The sequence below is a fragment of the Myxocyprinus asiaticus genome, chromosome 40 (genome assembly GCF_019703515.2).
Source record: "Myxocyprinus asiaticus isolate MX2 ecotype Aquarium Trade chromosome 40, UBuf_Myxa_2, whole genome shotgun sequence".
Lineage (NCBI taxonomy): Eukaryota > Metazoa > Chordata > Actinopteri > Cypriniformes > Catostomidae > Myxocyprinus > Myxocyprinus asiaticus.
The window spans coordinates 11,393,807-11,419,548 of NC_059383.1; the positions used below are offsets into that span (position 1 = coordinate 11,393,807).

At 40.0% G+C, this 25,742-nt stretch overlaps 1 protein-coding gene across 1 annotated transcript in view; it reads left to right on the top strand.

Moving 5' to 3' along the window:
• Nucleotides 1-25,742, top strand: part of LOC127431044 (short transient receptor potential channel 5-like) — a 109,422-nt gene that overhangs the window by 79,121 nt on the left and 4,559 nt on the right. Inside the window, exons 7-9 of the mRNA XM_051681261.1 lie at nt 1,999-2,194; nt 5,047-5,256; nt 16,663-16,704. Of these exons, the coding sequence (XP_051537221.1) occupies nt 1,999-2,194; nt 5,047-5,256; nt 16,663-16,704 (448 nt within the window). The remainder of the gene's footprint in view (nt 1-1,998; nt 2,195-5,046; nt 5,257-16,662; nt 16,705-25,742) is intronic.

The window sequence follows — 25,742 nt, forward strand, 5'->3', positions numbered from 1 at the left end:
AATAAATAGGTGCTGTTTATCTGTTTAGAGTTGCTGTCTGCTTTATCAATAATGCTTTTTTCCCCTGACTATTTAAAAAGTTACACAGTTAATTCATCAAGCTATTATGGACCAGTTCAAGCTGACAACACTGCGTGGACCACACGAGACTGTGTAGATGTGTAGATTCATTACGCCTAAAAAGACTGAATATCCAATATTAATACTATTTTTATCTATTTGTATTTTGGTATGCTGTTTTTAGTAAACTGTGAGAGACATGATGTGGGTGACTTGACTCAATTAAGTTCTTGAATTTAAGTTTTGAACCGCAATGAAACCGCAATGCGAGCATTGTCTTGGCTGCACAAATGCCACATGCAATTTTACCAGTTGTCAGGTCCCATGTCGTGCAAAACTGCCTTGTTTAGTTTCTATTACATTGGATACATACCCATCTTTATGTTTTTGTCGTGCCAGCCACCTCGGTAGTCGATGATATACAGCAGTCTCTGTAGTAACATTCAAGCATATTGGTTGACTGATGAGTGTGCCTGTGCTTGTGCTTATGTGTGTGTGTGCGTGTGTTTGCTTAAAAACAGTGAAACAACTCTGGCTACATCTACGACTTCAGGGGCTAATACAGCTGCATGAGATGTGTTCATTAATTTCTGTTTTGTTATTTCTTTTTCACTGCATCACAAATGTCATAGACTCGGCTGGACTCTGAAAAAAATCCAGAGACCCAAAGGCTCGAGCCCGAGTCAAGTCCGAGTAAAAATGCATCCAAGTCTGTGACAAGTCCAAGTCCATTCAAATTGGACTCATGACACGGACTCAAGTCCGAATCCAAACTTGAGTAACCCAACTCTACAAATTTTCCTTGAACTTTTGAGATAAAGCTTGGTGTACTTTGAAAACAAATTTGAACTTTCAGAACTTCCTCAGCTGTCCAAAAGAGACCATTTATTGAAGGTGCAAAGATGCAAAAAACTTTCAGACATTAGCCAGATAAATGCATCAACACATGCCCATTTTTAAAAGCACAGCTGCGTAATACAATATAACAAAAACATGGCCTGTTTAAAGGAATAGTTCACCCAAAAATGAAAATTCTGTCATAATTAATCACCCTCATGTCATTCCAAACCCATATGATTTTCTTTCTTATGCATAAAACAAAAGGAGATGTTTTAAGGAATGTCGAGAAAAGGACCCAGAAGTATCATAAAAAATAAACTTCACTTCAAAAATAAAAACAATATTTTTTACTCCAAAAATCGAAATACTTTACTGTATCCACAGATCCCCCATTAACAAATAGACATAAAAACTTTAAATATCCAATGTAACAGAATGTCACAGATCACTATTTTCCAATGACAAAAAATGTAATCATTTAACCTCAAAACTGTTTGGATGGAATAAATCTCACAAATGTTGAAATGTTGAGAATTTTACACATTAAATGATAACACATAAGCTTCCTATTTGGCTTTGTGCACATGTCTCTTAGCTTTGTTAATAATCAAAATAAATGGACTGTGATGCACATATTACAAAGTCCACACTGATGCTTTGGTTAATCAATGAAAGTAATGTGGCAAGGATGCCACACGCAGTGTAATGCTGACCTCCTGCAGAGGTCAGAATGAGAAAGAAATGAGAAATGAAGTGAGAGTGGAAATGGTTATGATCTTCTGTAGATCATAGTGTGAGTATCACCAAATCATTTGATCTCAGAGGACGATGCAGAAATTATAGAGTGCTATCGAGTGTCATCTATCAACTCTTGTGTAATAGATGAAAATCTTCCACTCAAGGCGATTCTGTAATGATGTGAACAAAATTTGGAGATTTCAATAAGATCTGAATAAATCAAAACTAGTCCGGAGAGAACATCCCATCCTCATTTTCATTCTTCTTTTCCCACAAGAAACTGATTATGCATTCAGTGAAATGTAATATTTTGTGAGTGAAGTGTTTACCTTCTGCTTTTTTTTTTTTTTCTCCCCTCAGGCTGTTTGAAACTCTTCAGTCTCTCTTTTGGTCTGTGTTTGGGCTGCTAAATCTCTACGTCACCAATGTGAAAGCTCGTCATGAGTTCACAGAGTTTGTGGGGGCCACGATGTTCGGCACTTATAACGTCATCTCTCTGGTGGTGCTGCTCAACATGCTCATCGCTATGATGAACAACTCCTACCAGCTCATTGCTGTGAGTGCCAAAAACATTCATTTTTGGTTGAACAATTGCTTTAAGATCAAAAAGATCAAAAATTTTAGTTAGTAAATAGCTTTGTGTGGGAAACAAAGGGTTTCAGAGAAGTTTGAAAATCAAGAAGATAATTTGCAATATCTAAACTCAGTTCTATCTAAACTCTTTAAACATCAATGGAATAGTTGACCCAAAAATTAAATTCTGTAATCATTTACTCACCCTCATGTTGTTCCAAACCCGTATGACTTTCTTTCTAGTTTGCAGAATGTTCACACTGCTCTTTTCCATACAGTGAACGTAAATGGGGCAACCTGGTCTCACTGAATCACATTACTACTCCTACATTTTTACAAAATAATTTTTAAGTGGGTCATTGGAACTATCATTGTAATCTTCAAAACCTCATCTATTTGGGAGAAAATTTAACTCACTTGTAACATCACACAGTGGACATTTCACCTCTGATCTGCCGCAATATTTGTAAGGAACCACATAATATCTTTTTCCAAAAATGTCGTCACAGTCACGCAAATTTCCTGGGATCAGGCTGGAATGGGGACAGGTGCTGTTAAAGGGATAGTTCACCCAAAACTGAAAATTCTCTCATAATTTACTCACCCTCATGCCATCCCAGATGTGTATGACTTTCCTTCATTTGCTGAACACAAATGAAGATTTTTAGAAGAATATCTCTACTCTGTTGGTCCTTACAATGCAAGTGAATGTGAATGTAAAAGTAAAAGTGGAGATTTAGTGGGTTAACTAGATAAAACCAGTTCCATCCTTGTTGGGTTATTTGAAAAATCCAAATAAAAAATAAACCAAAAGAATAACCGTTTTTCCAGGGCCAGGCTTGCCAGAAGCGGGGTAGGCTAGCTGTTAGTTATGAGGGTCACCTGAAACCACATCATTCCACACGACCACACACCATGAAAAAGTTGTTGTAACGGCACACGTGACACTCAGTGAGGGACACACACCACCACCACCGGATGAAGGCAACTAGCCTCCCTGCCCCGGGGCCCGTTAGCTCCTGGAAAAGAGAAGAAAACACAACATAAATCAGTTACTGGCTGCACTATGACAGCAACAAAATAAACTAAATAAAAAAGGGAAAAAGCTGATGAACAAACCAAAACCACCAAACTCCTTAGACAAGTGGCATTGATCTAACCCCACAATACGAAAAAGAAAAAAATTGAATCCAATTAAAAAAAAAAAGAGAAAGGGCAGCTAGCCCAATTGCTTACATACATCCAAAAATGCAAAATACATACAAAACAAAAACTGGCAAACACGAAAGCAGGTTATGCCAGTCAAACAGTAAAGAAAGAAAAATAAATTAAATCAATGACCATAAAGAAAGAACAAATGATCAAACACATACAGATACAATAAAAAAAAAAAGAAATAAAGCAAACCAACGCCTGCTAAGCACCACACCACTAATGACCCCACCGCATGGGGGGATACAAATTATCTGTGTCAGGGGCCTGAGTAGCTCAGTGGTAAAAGACGCTGCCTACCACCCCAAGGTGTGCTGAGTGACTCCAGCCAGGTCTCCTAAGCAACCAAATTGGCCTGTTTGCTAGGGTAGGAAGAGTCACATGGGGTAACCTCCTCGTGGTCACTATAATGTGGTTCGTTCTCAGTGGGGCACGTGGTGAGTTGAGCGCGGATGCCACGGTGGATGGCATGAAGCCTCCACACGCGCTATGTCTCCGTGGCAACGCGCTCAACAAGCCACGTGATAAGATGCGCGGGTTGATGGTCTCAGATGCGGAGGCGACTGGGATTCATCCTCCGCCACCCGGATTGAGGCGAATCACTACGCCACCATGAGGACTTAAAAGCGCACTGGGAATTGGGCATTCCAAATTGGGTGAAAAAGGGGAAAAAATAAATAAATAAATAAATAATCCGTGTCTCAGCCAAACGGCCAACAGCCTCCCACCCTGGAATGGTGTGGGCACAGGGCGAAGGACAAACAATAAACAAAACAAGACAAAACCTTGTCAAAACACATACACACAGAACAAATCAATATAAACCAAACAAAAACAAACGTAAAGCAAACAGCCCCTGCAGCACAATACGGTGAAAAACACAAAGCAAAACAGCCAGCAAACAGAGGCAACACAAGAAGCAAAACGACAGCAGCATCACATGTGATGTCTTCGGACTATATAACCATCTTGTTCCCCGCAGTCCTCAGAGGAGAATCGGTCCTCAGACACACACGCTCACACCTTAACAGAAACCACAGACAGTTTAGCTAACTTTACCCAGATCCAGTGGTAAAGTGGAGAAACACACTTACGTGTCAGTAGAAAGACGCTGTAAACCCAAGATTGCACAATTGCTCTGTGTATAACCAGCAGCCATTCACCCACACACTAATACTGCTATTAACTGAAAATAATGTAAGTGCTCAGCACCACCCCGCATCTAAAAAAAATTTGTTTTAGGCGAATAAAACATACCTGAAAGTGACCTCCACCGCCGATTCACCACAAATGTGCATGCCATCAACCCCACTCTAACCAGCTATAACAGGAAAATAGCACATTAGCCTCCATTAGCTTACACTCGACCATACACCGTTAGCAAACCTCAACATAAAGCTTATATAAGCTTCATTTAGAGCCTCTTTCACACCTGCATGTGTATCACAATGGGAACTGTTATCCAAGCAAACACTATTCTGAGCAAATGCACACCATCCAATCAAGAGCCAAGTTTCGATTTAACACCAGATATGTTTGATAGAAGCCAGTCTGGGACACCATCCCATTTGGCACTTTCAGCACTGTCCTCTGTCCAACTTGATTTCTCTTCTTCTGCTGTAGGATCACGCAGACATTGAGTGGAAGTTTGCTCGCACCAAGCTGTGGATGAGCTATTTTGACGAGGGAGGGACGTTACCGCCACCCTTCAACATCATACCCAGTCCTAAATCAGTGTGGTACCTGTGTGTGTGGCTGCACAAGCGTCTGTGTGGACCTGGAGAGTTCAGCCATGAAGAGGAGTGTAAACATGAGAACTTCAAAGAGTTCACGGTATGAGATTGAATAAATGCAGCATGCACTTCCATTCTGTATGCAGCGTGTGTGGTACATTATAGCTTTGACTCAATTAATCTGACACAGCCCTTGAAAAATTAAACAAAAACACCACAATTGTCTTTATAAATAGTGATTTTGTATAATTTCATTGGAGGTGATTGCTAAGGCAAACATCACTATAATTAAATTGCTCAAACTATACATTAAACTTCAGGGCACACCTTGTCCTGCACCATTTGTGATACTGACGTGAATGTTATCTCAAATTATGCTGATTGTAGAGGACAGTTGTACTTTTGCTAATTATTGGTAATAAATATTTTATAAGCAAATGGACAATTTCATATATATATATATATATATATATATATATATATATATATATATATATATATATATATAGGCTCCTTGCTACCCTGAGTCAAATAAATGAAACCGGAAGTCTCTACGATGTTCTGGTGCAGAGATAGGTGATTTGTTACTTGGTTGCTAGAGTAACCTCATCTGGTATCTAGGCAATTAACAAGGTGATACTCAAAAGGCTCCTTGCTAGCCTGAGTGAAATGAAAGAAACCAGAAGTCTCTATGATGTTTTGGTGAAGAGATATGTGATTTGTTACTTGGTTGCTAGAGTAACCCCATCTGGTTGCTAGGCAGTTACCAAGGTAATACTGAAAAGGCTCCTTGCTACCCTGAGTCAAATGAAAGTAACCGGAAGTCTCTACGATGTTCTGGTGCAGAGATATGTGATTTGTTACTTGGTTGCTAGGGTAACCCCATCTGGTTGATATACTGTGTATATATATATATATATATATATATATATATATATATATATATATATCATAGACTTACATTGAAGGAGGTACCTAAACCATATCTAGGGAATTAATATCTAGAATATCATAGCTTTTTTTACTTGAGACAGTAAGCAACCATCAAATTTAAATCAGTAGCATAATCTGATTACACTTTTTAAATAATGTAATCTGATTACTTTTGTATTACTTACTGCTTGATATGTTGTTTGAGTATGGTTTTTCAGCATCTTTGAATATAATTGAAAAAACTCAATTTCAATGTTAAAAATGTGTAAAACAAGCAGACATTCTTTCTTTAAATCTTTTAAGATTAAAAAACTGATTGGCTACCAGTGGCGGTCAGTGATAAAATTTTGGCAGATGCTATTTTCACCCTGGTGCAAATAGTGTCAGATACTATTTGCACCCATATTTAAATACTAACATACAGTATGGGCATCACTACAGTGTGTTTTATTGTGTTTATTTAGAGTCCTACAGAAACACTACATTAACCCCTACAATTAAACCTAACCTTGACCTTACCTTAGAAATCTATCTATCTTAGAAGTCCATCTTTCTAAACTCAAAAAGTCCATGTACGCTTACGAGAATCCCCGTGACAACTTTGCCATCAGATTGCTCAAGTGCGGTGCTTCTATACACATTTTGTGAGACAAAATTACATAGCAGAAAATACTCTGTAAAACACACTCCAGCCAATAGGCAGAATAAACACAAAAAATGTGTAGATTCATTCACAGAACTGTCCTGAAGGTGTGTTCCTCCACAAAACAAGCTCCAGCCTCTAGCGGAACCAGCAAAAAAAAAAAAAAGTTCAGTTTCCTTGGGCAGTCAAATGAATGTTCAGTGAATCTGCTGTTTCATGAGTGCAGCAGATGACGTAATCCTTCCAATGTCCTATAAAAAATACTCCACAAAACAAACTCCAGCCAATAGGAGGCACAAGTACAAAGAACGAGCAGATTCATCCACAACTGTCCCGAAGGAGTGTTAATCCACAAAACAAACTCCAACCGCTAGAACAAAGAATGCGCTCAGCTTCCTCGGACAACTAAGTGTATGTACGGCGAGACGAGCTCACTCGGGGGCCACACGAGAAAGATCTTGAGAATGCGCATAGGCATTAGCAAGATGGCGCAGAGTATGGCTGCTGCGTTGCGAGCTGCAACACAACACTCCAGTTTTTTGTTTGTTTTGTTTACAATTCTATGTTTTTTTGTCTTTGATGTTGTCTGCCTTATTGTCTACGACAGACAAACACTTTTGGACATTGGTTTTGCAATAGCACACCGAAAACCGGACTTTAAATACCTCAATGCCGACCTGCTGTTTACAAACACACCAGCGGAGCCCTTTGTCTGGGCAGCCCGACTGCAGAAACGCAGAAATAGAGAAGGAAAAGGGGAAATAGAGCCGGCGTTCTCATCAGAGTAAGACGTCGCGCAAATCGACCCCCGCTACCCAGTATTCTACTGGCAAATGTTCAGTCTCTGGATAACAAGATCTGCGAGCTGAGAGCGTGGATCTCTTTCCAACGAGAGATGAGGGACTGCTGCATTATCTGCCTAACAGAAACTTGGATGTCTACTGAGATTCCAGATTCAGCCATCGAACCCGCGGGGTTCTCAGTGCACCGAGCGGACAGAGCGAAAGACCTCTCAGGTAAAAGCAGAGGTGGTGGTGTATGTTTTATGATCAACAAATCCTGGTGTGATCAGAGGAACGTACATTCTATCAAGTCTTTCTGCTCTCCTGATCTGGAATTTCTCATGCTTCTGTGTCAACCATTCTGGCTACCGAGGGAATTCACAGCGGTCATTATCACTGCTGTGTACATCCCGCCACAAGCCGACACAGACCGGGCACTCAAGGAACTGTATGGGATTATAAGCAAGTAGGAAACTGCGCACCCTGAGGCCACGTTCATTGTGACCGGGGACTTTAACAAAGCCAATCTCAAATTAATCGCACCAAAATACCACCAACACATCAGTTTCAACACACGAAGGGACCGGGCTTTGGACCATTGCTACTCTCTCTTCCGGGATGGCTACAAATCCCTCCCCCGCCCACCATTTGGCAGTTCAGACCACTCTTCCATTCTGCTTCTGCCCGCTTACAGGCAGAAACTGAAACAGGAAGCACCCACCCTCAGAACGATCCAGTGCTGGTCGGAACAATCAGACTCTATGCTACAAGACTGTTTTGATCACGTGGACTGGGAAATGTTCTGGTCTGCCTCTGATGACGACATCGAGCTTTACGCTGTTAGCGTAACATTTCATCAGAAAGTGCGTAGAGGATGTTGTTCCGACCAAAACAATATGGATCTACCCCGACCAGAAGCCATGGATAAATAGCGATGTTTGCGCTGCACTTGATGCGCGGACCTCCGCTTTTAATTCCGGGAACACGGAGGAGCATAAACAAGCCAGTTATGCCCTCCACAAAACTATCAGAGCAGCCAAACGCCAGTACAGGGACTAGATTGAAGGACAGTTTAACACCACCAACTCTAGAAGCATGTGGCAGGGAATTAATATCATCACAGACTTTAAAGGGAATAAAAACTCCCGGAGGAGCTAAATACTTTTTATGCTCATTTCGAGGGAAATACAGTGCATCCGGAAAGTATTCACAGCGCTTCACTTTTTCCACATTTTGTTATGTTACAGCCTTATTCCAAAATGGATTAAATTCATTATTTTCCTCAAAATTCTACAAACAATACCCCATAATGACAACATGAAAGAAGTTTGTTTGAAATCTTTGCAAATTTATTAAAAATAAAAAATGAAAAAAAAAATCACATGAACATAAGTATTCACAGCCTTTGCTCAATACTTTGTTGAAGCACCTTTGGCACCAATTACAGCCTCAAGTCTTTTTGAGTATGATGCTACAAGCTTGGCACACCTATTTTTGGGCAGTTTCTCCCATTCTTCTTTGCAGGACCACTCAAGCTCCATCGGGTTGGATGGGGAGCGTCGGTGCACAGCTATTTTCAGATCTCTCCAGAGATGTTCAATCGGGTTCAAGTCTGAGCTCTGGCTGGGCCATTCAAGGACATTCACAGAGTTGTCCCGGAGCCACTCCTTTGTTATCTTGACTGAGTGCTTAGGGTCGTTGTCCTGTTGGAAGATGAACCTTCGCCCCAGTCTGAGGTCCAGAGCTCTCTGGAGCAGGTTTTCATCAAGGATGTCTCTGTAGATTGCTGCATTCATCTTTCCCTTGATCCTGACTAGTCTCCCAGTTCCTGCTGCTGAAAAACATTCCCACAGCATGATGCTGCCACCACCATGCTTCACTGTAGAGATGGTATTGGCCAGGTGATGAGCGGTGCCTGGTTTTCTTCAGACATGACGCTTGCCATTCAGGCCAAAGAGTTCAATCTTTGTTTCTCATGGTCTGAGAGTCCTTCTGGTGCCTTTTGGCAAACTCCAGGCGGGCTGTCATGTGCCTTTTACTGAGGAGTGGCTTTCGTCTGGCCACTCTACCATACAGGCCTGATTGGTGGAGTGCTGCAGAGATGGTTGTTCTTCTGGAAGGTTCTCCTCTCTCCACAGAGAAATGCTGGAGCTCTGTCAGAGTGACCATCGGGTTCTTGGTCACCTCCCTGACTAAGGCCCTTCTCCCCTGATCGCTCAGTTTGGCCAGGCGGCCAGCTCTAGGAAGAGTCCTGGTGGTTCCAATCTTCTTCAATTTACGGATGATGGAGGCCACTGTGCTCATTGGGACCTTCAATGCTGCAAAAATTTTTCTGTACCCTTCCCCAGATCTGTGCCTCGATACAATCCTGTCTCGGAGGTCTACAGACAATTCCTTGGACTTCATGGCTTGGTTTGTGCTCTGACATGCGCTGTTAACTGTGGGACCTTATATAGACAGGTGTGTGCCTTTCCAAATCATGTCCAATCAACTGAATTTCTCACAGGTGGACTCCATTCAAGTTGTAGAAACATCTCAAGGATGATTAGTGGAAACAGGATGCACCTGAGCTCAATTTTGAGTGTCATGGCAAAGGCTGTGAATACTTATGTACATGTGATTTTTTTTCATTTTTTATTTTTAATAAATTTGCAAAGATTTCAAACAAACTTCTTTCACGTTGTCATTATGGGGTATTGTTCATAGAATTTTGAGGAAAATAATGAATTTAATCCATTTTGGAATAAGGCTGTAACATAACAAAATGTGGAAAAAGTGAAGTGCTGTGAATACTTTCCGGATACACTGTAACACCGCCCTCCTGGAGAGAGTTCTCGCAGCCGAAGCTACAGAGGTTAGTTCACTCTCCATCTCTGTAGCGGATCTAACCCGATCCTTCCGACGGGTGAATATCCGTAAAGCCTCGGGTCCAGACAGCATTCCGGGCCGCGTCATCAGAGTGTGCACGATCGAACTGGCTGGTGTTTTTACGGACATTTTCAACCTTTTCCTCTCCTTGTCTGTGGTCCCCACATGCTTTGCAATCAAAAATCACTTGCTTAAATGACTGGCATCCTGTTGCTCTGACCCCCATCATCAGCAAATGCTTTGAGAGACTAATCAGAGATTACATCTGCTCTGTGCTGCCTCCATCACTGGACCCATTGCAGTTTGCTTACCGCAACAACCGCTCCACTGATGATGCCATTGCATCTACAGTACTCACTGCTCTCTCCCACCTGGAAAAAAGGAACACTTATGTGAGAATGCTGTTTGTAGACTACAGCTCAGCATTCAACACCACAGTGCCCTCCAAGATTTATGTGAAACTCCGGGCTCTGGGCTTAAACAGCTCACTGTGCAGCTGGATCCTGGACTTCCTGTCAAGCAGATTCCAGGTGGTTAGAATGGGCAGCAACATCTCCTCATCACTGACCCTCAACACTGGAGCCCCGCAGGGTTGTGTTCTCAGCCTACTCCTGTATTCCTTGTACACACATGACTGTGTGGCAACACAATGCTCCAATGCCATCATTAAGTTTGTTGATGATATGACGGTGGTAGGTCTGATCATTGACAATGATGAAACGGCCAACAGAGAGGAGGTGCACACTCTGACATGCTGGTGTCAGGAGCACAACCTCTCCCTCAACGTCAGCAAGACAAAGGAGCTTGTGGTGGACTTCAGGAGAAAAGACAGAGAACACAGTCCCATCACCATCAATGAAGCACCAGTGGAGAGAGTCAGCAGCTTTAAGTTCCTCAGTGTCCACATCACTGAGGAACTCACATGGTCTGTCCACACTGAGGCCGTAGTGAAGAAGGCTCATCAGTGCCTCTTCTTCCTGAGACGGCTGAGGAAGTTTGGAATGAACCGCCACATCCTCACACAGTTCTACACCAGCACTGTAGAGAGCATCCTGACTGGCTGCATCACTGCCTGGCACGGCGATAGCACCGCCAAAAACCGCGGGCAAAGAGTGGTGCGAACTGCCAGACACATCATCGGAGTTGAGGCTCCCTCCCTCCAGGACATATATACCAGGCGGTGTATGAAAAAAGCTCGGAGGATTATCAGAGACTCCAACCACCCAAGCCATGGGCTGCTCTCACTGCTACCATCAGGCAGACAGTATCGTAGCATCAGGACCCTCACCAGCTGACTTCATGACAGCTTCTTCCCTCAAGCAATCAGATTTCTGAACTCTTGATCTCTCTGCACTTTATTAATCCTATTATCTCACACTGGACTGTCATAAATTATATTCTCTCTTAACAACACACTGGCAACTGACTATCAACCGACAGCCTGAATGTCAATACAGTACAATACAAGCTACTGTATATTTTATATCACTGTCATGACTGCTATGTTGCTCGGAACTGCACCCAAGACTTTCACCCACTATTGCACTTGTGTATATGGTTGTGTGACAATAAAAGTAATTTGATTTGATTTGATTTGAAATCAAAATGCTAGAATTTCGTTTTTCAGCGTAATCTGAGGTTAAGAATCACAATTTAAGATACCAGTGTTCTTTGATTTTACTGCTAATATATGAATATGTTCTTTGATTGTAATTTTGACTAACCATTTTTGAGATTTCAGTGTTTCCCCATTCAAGTAGGTAGGAGCTGCACTGGCATTACTGGAAATAACCTTCGGGAGCATTCCAAAGTTGGCCGCAAGTGGACTGACTTGCTAGAAAGACCATGCAAAATACAATAGACTTTTGTTGACGGAATGCTCGTTAATTCAAATTCCAACTGTCAAAAATTCAAATATAAACAAACCCCACAAAAGGCTGTTGGTCTGCTTTAAGTTACAATCTCTTTCCCCCTCTCTATCTGTCTATCTGACAGTCTGCCTGACTATCTAGCTTGCTGTCTGTTTCACTGTAATGTCGTAATAACCATCAAACTTAAAGGGTTAGTTCACCCCAAAATGACAATTCAGTCATTGTTTACTCACCCCTATGTTTTTAGAACCCCATATGACTTTCTTTCTTTTTCTTAAAACAAAGGGAGAAGTTGTGAAAAATTGTTGTGCTCAGTGATGTCATACAATTATTCCATGAGACTCAGGATTGTTATGAAAGCATACGATGAGCTTTGGTGAGAAACAAAACGAAATCTAATGTATTATTTAGTGAAACTGTTGACTGACCATTGATCTCCTGTGCGCGTTCATGAGACTGCATGAGAGCAATTTTAAACTGCCTCCATTCGTAAAATGGGGCATTCAAGCGAAAACCCGTAACACAGTAAAACACAGTAGAGTGACCAGACGTCCTCGTTTTCCAGGGACAGTTCACATTTTTGATGGTCTGTCCCCGACTGGAGCTGTCCCTGGAAATGTCCCTGTTTTTTGTGAGTGACAGCGAAAACAGCCAGCATACTGAAATATTACATGGCAAGAAACTTAGCCCGAGCAGCAAAGCCTACCGTGTGTTGTTTATTTTGACCAACAGAGGGGGCTGCTCGCTATAGCAGCTTCAGTTCATCCATCTTCCTTTACTGATTACTTGGTCTGGCCAGTTTTAACATTAAGAACTGGACCAGGCAATTGAAGAGAATAATCATCATTATTATAAGCTTCAAAGAAAGTCACATACTAGCTACTGTATTTATGTTATAAAGTTATATTGTTATGTATTTTATAACAGGTTCTGAATTCGGCATGGGATTTTATTGAAAGTTTGGCCTTCATAATGTGGGAATTCCCGCACAGACCACGCAAACAATAACATGCTGGTGAAAAGTCAAATGAATCCCCGCAGATGAACAAATAAAATCAACAATTTTATCTTTGTATTGGACTGTAAAACCAATCAGTGTGATAATCTCTCAGTGTGATCAGTGTAATGTTCACACACTAAAGGAAGCACCTTCTCACATATTTGCTCATTTGTTGTTTTATATATATACCCGAAATAAATTTCAAATGGAAAAATAAACAAAAATGTTTAATAAAATATCTGCAACGAAATACATGACAACATAGACTACATTGCACCTTGCAGGGAAACGAGTGACTTAAATGGAGCACCATAATGCATAAGACTTGATCAAAATAAAAGGTGGTAATTAAGAAAAACAGGTCCATATGAGTACGCAAACAGTTAGGTAAAATAGTATTATAATAATTATTATTATTAGATCACTAAAAATTATCAACTTTACCTCTGTGTTTGAATTTCATTGAGACAAAGGCTACAGAATTCAATAGAGCATGATACACCACACCCTAAATATTATTTTTATGATTTGTTAACTTTATATTTTTGCCAGATCAACTTAGATTTACTAATATGTTCAGATAACATAAGAATCTGTGTTTTTATTGAGTAAACTAATGGCACAATGGCAATGCGCTGATATAATGTAAATAAATAAATAAATAAAAACTGGTTAATTCCAATAATTGTTAGTTTACTAGACATTTTTTATTCAAATTATTATTTATTTATTTTATTTTATTATAAAATTGTATTTTAAATTAACTGAAAATGTTAAGGCAACCAGGTTACTTATTGTTTTTTTTTAGTTTAACCAAAATAATACTTACAGTACATAGTTAAGCACATTACCACATTCATCATCATCACCATAAACAACAGAACACAACACAGCTGCACACAAACCAGAGAACCAAACTTACTTAATATGTCTGATGAGTTTGTAGTCAGAGAATAGATGCATTTTTATGCCCAGCCTAATTTATTTGACCGGAGTACTCAATCAAACTGAGAAATAGAGGAGATGGGAATGTCTGTCACCTCTTCTCCATTCTGAACCGGTGTGTGAGTGTGACAAAACTCTGCCTCAAGAGAGTGAGACCTCAGCTAAAACATTCCGTAGGTGTAACTTTCTCATTCAAAATCAAGTAGTTTTTAACCAGCTAGTGAGATGCTGGCTTCAATATACTGTTATGAGAAGGTTTTGGGACCGGTGCCAGTTCATAGCGGACGGGGTTTCCCACCTTAATGCCGAAAATAGCAACCAAGCGATCAACAGAATGTACTGTCGCTCATCACAGCTGGTTAGGACAAAACTCTGATTAACAGAAAATGTACCTTTTACCACGTGTCATTTGCCGTCAGGTCAGGACACGGTGTGACTGTAGCTGCCTTCAGCCTCATCTGTCTATCTCTCTCAGTTTGATTGAGAACTCTGTTTCAAATATGAGGCTGGGCATAAAAATGCATTTATTCTCAGACTACAAACTCATCAGACATATTTATTAAGTTTGGTTCTCTGGTTTGTGTGCAGCTGTGTTGTGTTCTTTTGTCAATATCGCTGTGGTGGAACTATTTTTAGATAAACAAAATGGGTTTTCGCTTGAATGCCCCATTTCACAAGTGGAGGCAGTTTGAAATTGCTCTCCTGCAGTCTCATGAACGTGCACTACGGTTAGTCAACAGTTTCACTAAATAATACAATATATTTCATTTTGTTTCTCACCAAAGCTCATTGTAAGCTTTCATAACAATTCTGAGTCTCATGGAATAATTTATTAGTCTTCTGAATAATACTTTTGCATTCTTTTGAAGCTTGAAGAGGTGGTCACCATAAACTTCCATTGTATGACATCACTGAGCACAAACTCCCTTTGTGTTAAGAAAAAGAAAGAACGTCATATGGGGTTATAACAACACAGGGGTGAGTAAACAATGACTGAATTTTCATTTTGGGGTGAACTATCCCTTTAAAGCCTATGAAACTTTCAGACAAGGCTTTGTCAAGCCAACATCAGCGTTTGTCTGGACAAATTTTACCTATCTATTTTAATTTTTGTTGTATTCATTTTAAGTACATTTTTACATTTACATTTTCCCTTGCCTCCTCTGACGGACCATGACTGTTAGCTACAACATTTACAATGATTTGAACACTAAGGATGAAAATAAACATTCATAAATCCATATATTAAATTTTTTACAAAGCATGTGCTGCCTTTCAGTAATGTTTGGATTTAACCTGCAAGAGCTTCTATTGGGCGTCAGCCTTAAGTTGCCCTATGCTGATGGTGGTTGCTAGGCAACTTCTCTTTAACCATACCAATTCTCCTGCCATCTTTCGATCAGTTGAACTTCTATTCCACTGTGAGGTGGGCTCTACAGTTTCTCAAACTCACCCACATTCTCCCACACAGCACATGGAACTCACAGTTTTGGGTTTTAAAATCATTATGTAAGGCTGCTATCATTTATATTTGCAACTGAGCTGATGTTTCAGCAAAGAATATGTGTGTGGACATGCTTTCAGAGGGAATAATGAGATATACATTGTTGGTTTGCTCAAAGGTCTTAAAAATGTGTTGTGTATTAGTTCAGTTGTTAGATATTGCTACTCATAAAGCTGTTGTGCTGTAATAAACTGATTAAAAGGTTTAAAGTGATAGTTTACTAATAAATGAAAATTCTGTCTTCATTTATTCAGCCTCATGTTGTTCCAAACCTATTTGACTTTCTTTGTTCTTTGGAACATAAAAGGAGAAATTTTGAAGAATGTTCATGTAGCTCTTTTTTATACAATATAAATAGATGGGGAGTGTGGGTTTCAAGCTTCATAAAGAATGCAAAAAAAACACCATAAAATTGGTTTATACTGTACAACTTGTGCACTAGTCCAAGTCTTGGGCCATACAATAGCTTTGAATGAGAAACACATGAGAAGATTAAGTTGCAGTTACTCAAAATCTTGGATCACAAAACGGGACTAAACAATAAATTCACAAACTAGACAAAATGCCAAGATTTTCAAGTGAATAACAACTGTCATTTTGGTCTTTTTCTCACACAAAGCTATCGTATGGCCCCAGAAGACTTGGAGTATAGTGCACAAGTCATATGAAACACTTTTATGATCCTTTAATTGTGATTTTGTGTATATTTTGAAGCTTAAAAGCTTCAGTCCCCATTTATTGTCATTGCGTGGAAAAGAGCAATCAGGACAAAATTTCACCTTTTGTGTTCAGCTGAATAAAGAAGTTGAAGAGTGTTTAAATGACAATTTTTGGGTGAACTATCCCTTCAAATGACTGTACAACCTGTTTACCTTTGAAATTGTCATCATCATAAACTATTATGGTCCGTGTTCATTGTTGACAGGCTGAATTAAATTATAAATGTCTTCTCTGTTTCAGGAAAGACATGCGGATCATCTCATTCAGAACCAGCACTACCAGGTGATGTCGCCTGCCTGTCCCCGTCATATTTTGGCAGTCATCTCTCATTCATCTGTCTCTCAGCATGCTGCATAGATTGGATTATAGATTATTTTCATATCATGATGTTAAAATGTTCACAAGTGCCAACACTTTATATAAATGAGAAAACAAATGAGCCTATTGGTTTCAAGCATGTTAATGAGTTATTAGAGCATTGCAAGCCATGCAATTTTTATGTACAAATCTTTTAGTTAGTGATAGGTGCTTAAACAAACTAAAATCATGCAGATGAGATTTTAAAATTGATTTATGCAATAAACGCTACATGATCACACTGAAAATGTATAATGATAGCAGGCTCGAGCAAAAATTCTACCGAAAGTACAACCTGTATGTTTAATTTTTTAAATATATATTCAGGTTTATTCAATAACCAACTAGAAGGGGATGCAATTCATCTTAAAGAAACAATAAGTTGTTTGTTAATTTAAACATGTTTAGTGGTTTTAGCTTTGGACTTATAGTGAATAATGACTTAAATTTAGTTCTGTTCCTCATACAAAGTGATCGTATGCCTTCAGAAGACTGAGTAGGTTGCACAAGTCATGGGCTTCTTTTATGACACTTGGGTGCTTTTTTAAGCTTTGAAGTGAGTCACTATCTATTGTATGAAAATCAGCGATCACGCTATTCGTTAAAATATACCCTTTTGTGTTCAACATGAGAATAAAGGTAAAAAAAAGCTGAATAATGACAGAATTTTCATTTCTGGATGAACTATTCCTTTAAAGCATAAGTTTGTAACTTTTTCTGTGTTAAAATACTTTCTCCTATACAAGCTTAATATGCAGAGACCAGAGTATGTGAGCGGAGCGGAGTGGAGTGGAAGCGGAGCGAGGAGTGGAGCGGCATGATTTTGCCTGGAGCGAGGACCGGGTTTTAAACAAATCGGAGCGTCATTGTTTTCTCCCACTCCAAGAGCGCTCCACTCTTGCTCCATTACGGGCACAACATCTGTTTACGGCCCTTAATGCAATAATTCACAACCTGTTAAGCAGTGTTAAACACTACTGGCATGAATGAAAGATGGATTTTCTGATATAACCTGAAAGAATGTGATAAAAAAAAAATCTAATTTAAAATCTAGCGGCACTTGGTAATGTTTTTCTGTGATAATGCTCCCTATTATTGAGTTAAGCTTGCGGTAAAGCTTGACTTAAATACATGCTCGTGTCTCATCTCTTTATTCCTACATCAACTGGCATATATTGAAAATTAATGACAGATGGCGAAGGAGAACACGAGTGGGGAGGTGATTCCCACTATCAAAGGTTTGTTGTGAAATCCTAAAAGACGTGTCCAGAAAACATGATGATATTCCGTTCACATGTGGAGAGAAAATCTAAAGGTCAGTGAAACACACACACATACACTATATTGCCAAAAGTATTCGCTCACCCATCCAAATAATTGAATTCAGGTGTTCCAATCACTTCCATGGCCACAGGTGTATAAAATGAAGCACCTAGGCATGCAGACTTCTTCTACAAACATTTGTGAAAGAATGGGCCGCTCTCAGGAGCTCAGTGAATTCCAGCGTGGTACTGTGATAGGATGCCACCTGTGCAACAAGTCCAGTCGTGAAATTTCCTCGCTACTAAATATTCCACAGTCAACTGTCAGTGGTATTATAACAAAGTGGAAGCGATTGGGAATGACAGCAACTCAGCCATGAAGTGGTAGGTCACGTAAAATGACAGAGCGGGGTCAGCGGATGCTGAGGCGCATAGTGTGCAGAGGTTGCCAACTTTCTGCAGAGTCAATCGCTACAGACCTCCAAAGTTCATGTGGCCTTCAAATTAGCTCAAGAACAGTGCGTAGAGAGCTTCATGGAATGGGTTTCCATGGCCGAGCAGCTGCATCCAAGCCATACATCACCAAGTGCAATGCAAAGCGTCGGATGCAGTGGTGTAAAGCACGCCGCCACTGGACTCTAGAGCAGTGGAGACGCGTTCTCTGGAGTGACGAATCACGCTTCTCCATCTGGCAATCTGATGGACAAGTCTGGGTTTGGCGGTTGCCAGGAGAACGGTACTTGTCTGACTGCATTGTGCCAACTGTGAAGTTTGGTGGAGGGGGGATTATGGTGTGGGGTTGTTTTTCAGGAGCTGGGCTTGGCCCCTTAGTTCCAGTGAAAGGAACTCTGAATGCTTCAGCATACCAAGAGATTTTGGACAATTCCATGCTCCCAACTTTGTGGGAACAGTTTGGGGATGGCCCCTTCCTGTTCCAACATGACTGCGTACCAATGCACAAAGCAAGGTCCATGAAGACATGGATGAGCGAGTTTGGTGTGGAAGAACTTGACTGGCCTGCACAGAGTCCTGACCTCAACCCGACAGAGCACCTTTGTGATGAATTAGAGCGAAGACTGTGAGCCAGGCCTTCTCGTCCAACATCAGTGTCTGACCTCACAAATGCGCTTCTGGAAGAATGGTCAAAAATTCCCATAAACACACTCCTAAACCTTTTGGAAAGCCTTCCCAGAAGAGTTGAAGCTGTTATAGCTGCAAAGGGTGGGCCGACGTCATATTAAACCCTATGGATTAAGAATGGGATGTCACTTAAGTTCATATGCGTCTAAAGGCAGATGAGCGAATACTTTTGGCAATATAGTGTATATATATATATACACAGTTGAAGTCAGAAGTTTACATACCTTAGCCTAATACATTTCAATTCAGTATTTCACAATTCCTGACATTTAATTGTAGGAAACATTCCATGTCTTAGGTCAGTTAGGATCACTACTTTATTTTAAGAATGTGAAATGTCGGAATAATAGTAGAGAATGATTTCAGCTTTTATTCCTTTCATCACATTCCCAGTGGGTCAGAAGTTCACATACATTTGTTAGTATTTGGTAGTATTGCCTTTAAATTGTTTAACTTGGGTCAAACATTTGGGTAGCCTTCCACAAGCTTCTCACAATAAGTTGCTGGAATTTTGGCCCATTCCTCCAGACAGAACTGGTGTAACTGAGTCAGGTTTGAAGGCCTCCATGCTTGCAAACACTTTTTCAGTTCTGCCCACAAATTTTCTATCGGATTGAGGTCAGGGCTTTGTGATGGCCTCTCCAGTACCTTGACTTTGTTGTCCTTAAGCCATTTTGCCACAACTTTGGAGGTATGCTTGGGGTCATTGTCCATTTGGAAGACCCATTTGCGACCGAGCTTTAACTTCATGGCTGATGTCTTGAGATGTTGCTTCAATATATGCACATAAATTTCCTTCCTCATGATGCCATCTATTTTGTGAAGTGCACCAGTCCCTCCTGCATCAAAGCACCCCCACAACATGATGCTGCCACCCCCATGCTTCACGGTTGGGATGGTGAAATTCAGCTTGCAAGCCTCACCCTTTTTCCTCCAAACATAACGATGGTCATTATGGCCAAACAGTTCACTATTTGTTTCATCAGACCAGAGGACATTTCTCCAAAAAGTAAGATCTTTGTCCCCATGTGCACTTGCAAACTGTAGTCTGGCTTTTTTATGGCAGTTTTGGAGCAGTGGCTTCTTCCTTGCCGAGCATCCTTTCATGTTATGTCGATATAGGACTCATTTTACTGTGGATATACTTGTCTACCCGTTTCCTCCAGCCTCTTCACAAGGTCCTTTGCTGTTGTTCTGGGATTGATTTACACTTTTTGCACCAAACAACGTTTATCTCTAGGTCCCATGGTGTATATACTTGCATACTATTGTTTGTACAGATAAACGTGGTACCGTCAGGTGTTTGGAAATTTCTCCAAAGGATGAACCAGATTTGTGGAGGTCCACAATTTTATTTTCTGAGGTCTTGGCTGATTTTTTTGATTTTCACATGATGTCAAGTAAAGAGGCACTGAGTTTGAAGGTAGGCCTTAAAATACATCCACAGGTACACCTCCAATTCAGTACACCTCCTATCAGAAGCTAATTGGCTAATTGTCTAAAGTCTTTACATCATTTTCTGGAATTTTCCAAGCTGCTTAAAGGCACAGTTAACTTAGTGTATGTAAACTTCTGACCCACTGGAATTGTGATATAGTCAATTAAAAGTGAAACAATCTGTCTGTAAACACTTGTTGAAATAATTACTCATGTCATGCACAAAGTAGATGTCCTAAACGACTTGCCAAAACTATAGTTTGCTAATATGAAATCTGTGGAGTGTTAAAAAATGTATGTATACTTCTGATTTCAACTGTGTGTGTATGTATGTATGTATGTATGTATATATATATATATATATATATATATATATATATATATATATATATATATATATATATAGTGCAAAAGTTTTAGGCACTTGGGAAAAATGTTACATAGTGAGGATGTCTTCAAAAATAATGCCATGAATTGTTTTCATTTATCAATTAACCTCATTCAAAGTTGAGTAAACATAAAAAAAGCTAAATCAATATTTGGTGTGACCTCCTTTGCCTGAAAAACAGCACCAATTCTCCTAGGTTCACCTGGACACAGTTTTTCTTGGTTGTTGGCAGATAGGATGTTCCAAGCTTCTTGGAGAATTTGCCACAGATCTTCTATCTATTTCAGCTGTCTCAATTACTTCTGTCTCTTTATGTAATCTCAGACTGACACGATGTTCAGTGGGGGGCTCTGTGGGGACCATGCCATCCGTTGCAGGGCTCCCTGTTCTTCTGTTCTATTCTATTCTATTTGCAAAAGAAATGTTTGGGAGTCTAAAATGTATATTTCCTATTGACACACTAAAGCTGAAAATATAAATATCCATCTTAAGACAAATGATTTGTGAGGCATCTTATGTGCCTAAGACTTCTGCACAGTACTGTATATATATATATATATATATATCCCCTATTAAATATTTAAAATAATCATATTATCATTCTAATAATAAGGCATCGCAATCTTAACTGTAGGCTATTATGTCCCGCATTAAATATTGAATTTTTAACAACCTAAAACACCAGCTGAACTAATCAGTATGTTAATATTGCATAGTTTGACTTTAATCGATTGCCATCTAAATTTATTTAGTGCCGTAGGCTAATTTATGCATTATACATTTGCAAACGCGAACAGAGAGAGGTAGATTTAAAATCTTTTAAAAATTCAAAAGCTAGTATTTCTAAAAGTGAACTCTGCATTAGACATCATTTTGATAGTCATATCTAGTTTTGATTAAAAATAAGTGTTTTGAGAATGTAATTTTTGCATTCACAGAATTATAGGACAAGGTTAATTAAAAGAAGTGCAATCATAGAAAATAATAGGCAATAATTAGGCAATAATACATAACCCTAATAATTTTATTTATTTATTTATTTATTTATTGGGGTAATTTATTAATTCGATTTAATGTTTTTTTTTTTTTTTTTTTGTCTAGTAATTTATTTAATTGATAAAACCCAGAGAATGCTGCCGACATGTTTCAAAAGTAAGCTATGAAAATAATTGAATTTAGTCTTGGGCTAATTTTAGTGTTCCAATAAAGCACATTGTAGCTTTTCTTCTAGTATTGTGTATTTATTTTTTATTTAATACATCTTCTGCATGGAGGGTTGTGATATTTAAAAGCATACAGAAATAACTTTACATTGGAGAAGTAGTTAGGTGCTAATTTTGCCATGGAGCGAACACGGAGCGGAGTTTCTCTAATCCAGGAACACGGAGTGAGCGAGGAGCGGGATATGGACAACCCGGAGTGGAGCTGGAGCGGAGTGATTAAAGAATGCTTTGAGCGAGGGGCCTGGGTAGCTCAGCGAGTATTGACACTGACTACCACCCCCAGAGTCACGAGTTTGAATCCAAGGCATGCTGAGTGACTCCAGCCAGGTCTCCTAAGCAACCAAATTGGCCCGGTTGCTAGGGAGGGTAGAGTCACATGGGGTAACCTCCTTGTGGTCACTATAACATGTGGTTCTTGTTCTCGGTGGGGCACGTGGTGAGTTGTGCGTGGATGCCGCAGAGAATAGCGTGAAGCCTCCACATGCGCTACGTCTCTGCAGTAACGCGCTTAACAAGCCACATGATAAGATGCGCGGATTGATGGTTTCAGACGCAGAGGCAATTGAGATTCGTCTTCCACCACCTGGATTGAGGCATCACTACGCCACCATGAGGACTTAGAGCGCACTAGGAATTGGGCATTCCAAATTGGGGAGAAAAAAAAAAATGCCCCTTTGAGCGCGGAGGGGAAATTGTTGCCGCTCCACTCCACTCACATACTCTGGCAGAGACATCTATAAGTAAGCCATTAATAGGTAAATTTTCTCGAAACTGTAAAACATGTGTCTCTGTGGCACTATGAAAATATGTTTTGAGTGACCTGCTTAGACCCGCCCTAACAACGTTCCTTAACCAATGGCGTGAGTTGGGGGTGGGACTATCTCTTTGTTTGAACAACGGCAGACGGGACATATTCAGAAAGCTGTTTGAGTTTATTTTTGCAATTCCATTTGGTGGCGTGGAATTACATACTTCAGCTTTAAGAACTGATTTCAGTTTTAATGGTTCAAAGTATTTGACATACAGTGAATGGATGACATACCGTCTTGTATATGGTTAGAAAAAAATTGTGCCCTGATAAAGATTAAAAATGCCTCTCAAGATCAATTTCAGGGGACATTGAAATTGACTCCTGTGACCTCTGCCAGCCGCAAGTCACTATGCTTTAATTAACATGCATTATCAAAGAACACAACTATCATGCTGTCACAAAACTGTGTTAAAACAGGGTCTGTGTCGCCACATAGGGAATTTATAGCAAAAGCAACCCTGAAGACTTATTGCAGGGTTATTACAGTTTTAATTACATTTCTATTTTATTTTCAATTTGTCCTTTCAATTTGCATTAGTTTTCTCTCTATTACTGTTTAGTTTTTGTTGTAATATTTTAGGGCTACCAAAGTTAATGTGTTAAATCAATCAAACCTATATCATTTATATATGTTAAACAGTGTTCATTTTCTCAGAGAGCTCAAGTGTTGACACTATTTAGCTGCATTTTCATAGTTAATGAAAATTATAAACATAAAATGTCCAAAAAGGGAGAATAAAGTGTCCAATGGAAAAAGTGTCCAAAATAAAGGGAGGATCTGGCACCCTCGCGTGAATGGGCTATGTGTAGGCAGGGGTAGTATCCATAGGATTGTCCAGGACGTGGGCAGGGTCCAATGGCAGCACACGCTCCCCTCCTTCCAGGATGTGAGGGGTTGCAGGTTCACTAGTGGCTTGTCTACCCCAGAGCCATGGTGTGTGAGGGGAAGGGTGGCCCGGCATCCATGTCCGTCGGCCGCAAAGCGTGCCATCACCCCTCACGACACATCGAGCCTGGCGCAGAGGTTCTAAAGGGAGCTGGTCCAGCGTGCCTCTAATTTGGCCGGCACCCTCCCCGCTCTGCTCCTGGATCTACAAGGATGCCAGTGTGCACACAAGGAGATAGAATTACGTTTTATGCGATTTAATGGCAGCGTTGATGAGGATCAGCTCACATGAAGAGTGCTTCATCATCCACTGCTAGGCTCATTATGTTGCACCTCTCCTCTCTCCAGCCCTCTAAAATTAACATTTTTGTTTTATTCTATAATGTACTGATATCATTTCTCCCAAATTCCAAATAAAAATATTGTCATTTAGAGCATTTCTTTGCAGAAAATGACAACTGGTCAAAATAACAAAAAAAGACCTTGAATAATGCAATGAATACAAGTTCATATTCATTTATAAACAACACAATACTAATGTTTTAATTTAGTAAGAGTTCAGAAATCAATATTTGGTGGAATAACCCTGATTTCCAATCACACCTCCCATGCATCTTGGCATGCTCTCCACCAGTCTTTCACATTGCTGTTGGGTGACTTTATGCCACTCCTGGCGCAAAAATTCAAGCAGCTTGGCTTTGTGTGATGGCTTGTGACCATCCATCTTCCTCTTGATCACATTCTAGAGATTTTCAATGGGTTTCAGGTCTGGAGATTGGGCTGGCCATGACAGGGTCTTGATCCAGTGGTCCTCCAGCCACACCTTGATTGACCTGGCTGTGTGGCATGGAGCATTGTCCTGCTGGAAAAACCAATCCTCAGAGTTGGGGAACATTGTCAGAGCAGAAGGAAGCATGTTTTCTTCCAGGATAACCTTGTACGTGGCTTGATTCATGTGTCCTTCACAAAGACGAATCTACACGATTCCAGCCTTGCTGAAGCACCCCCAGATCATCACCGATCCTCCACCAGGTTGTCTAACGGTTAGACGGAGACCTGGAAAGGCCTTCAAGCCATAGTGTCTCACATCCACTGTGAACTTTGGTGGAGGATCGGTGATGATCTGGGGGTGCTTCAGCAAGGATTAGAATTCAGTGCGTCAAATAAAGGGAGACATCCAAAATGTGAAGTGTTGAAAGAATTGAGAAACACTGATTTAGACAAACAAAAAGTGGCTTTAAAGTCAAAATACTGTTTATTTTATTTCCATATAATTGAACATAACCCAATTATTGGCCGACTTCCCTCTGCTCTATGTTGAATTGTTGGTCTGTGTAGTCATGTGTTAGATAGGAGCATCTCACTTTGGTTGTGTTGCATCGCACTAGTTTACAGCATCTCTAGTCATAAGCACTTTATTTTTACAATGATGTGCAAAGTTAAACAATTTGAAATGTAAAAAAATTGCATCACAAGAACCCTACAGTCTGGTGCGCTCGTTCCAGCTATCTCTGAGTACAAATGCGCATCTGTAGAAGTTTGTGCTGTGCTGCCTGCTCATTGGTATGACGAGGTGTGTTGCCTGTACAGTTGGAGCGCTGACTGCCCACTACTGCATCAAATTGGTACATTAAGCTTGAATTGCTTTGATGTATCTGCGTTACTAGACCCTTTTAAGGAGGGCTTTGCAATCAGCACGTATATATATATATATATATATATATATATATATATATATATATATATATATATATATATATATATATATATAAAAATACCTTCATTTAATAGTTATTCTATTTAAATTAAAATCTCT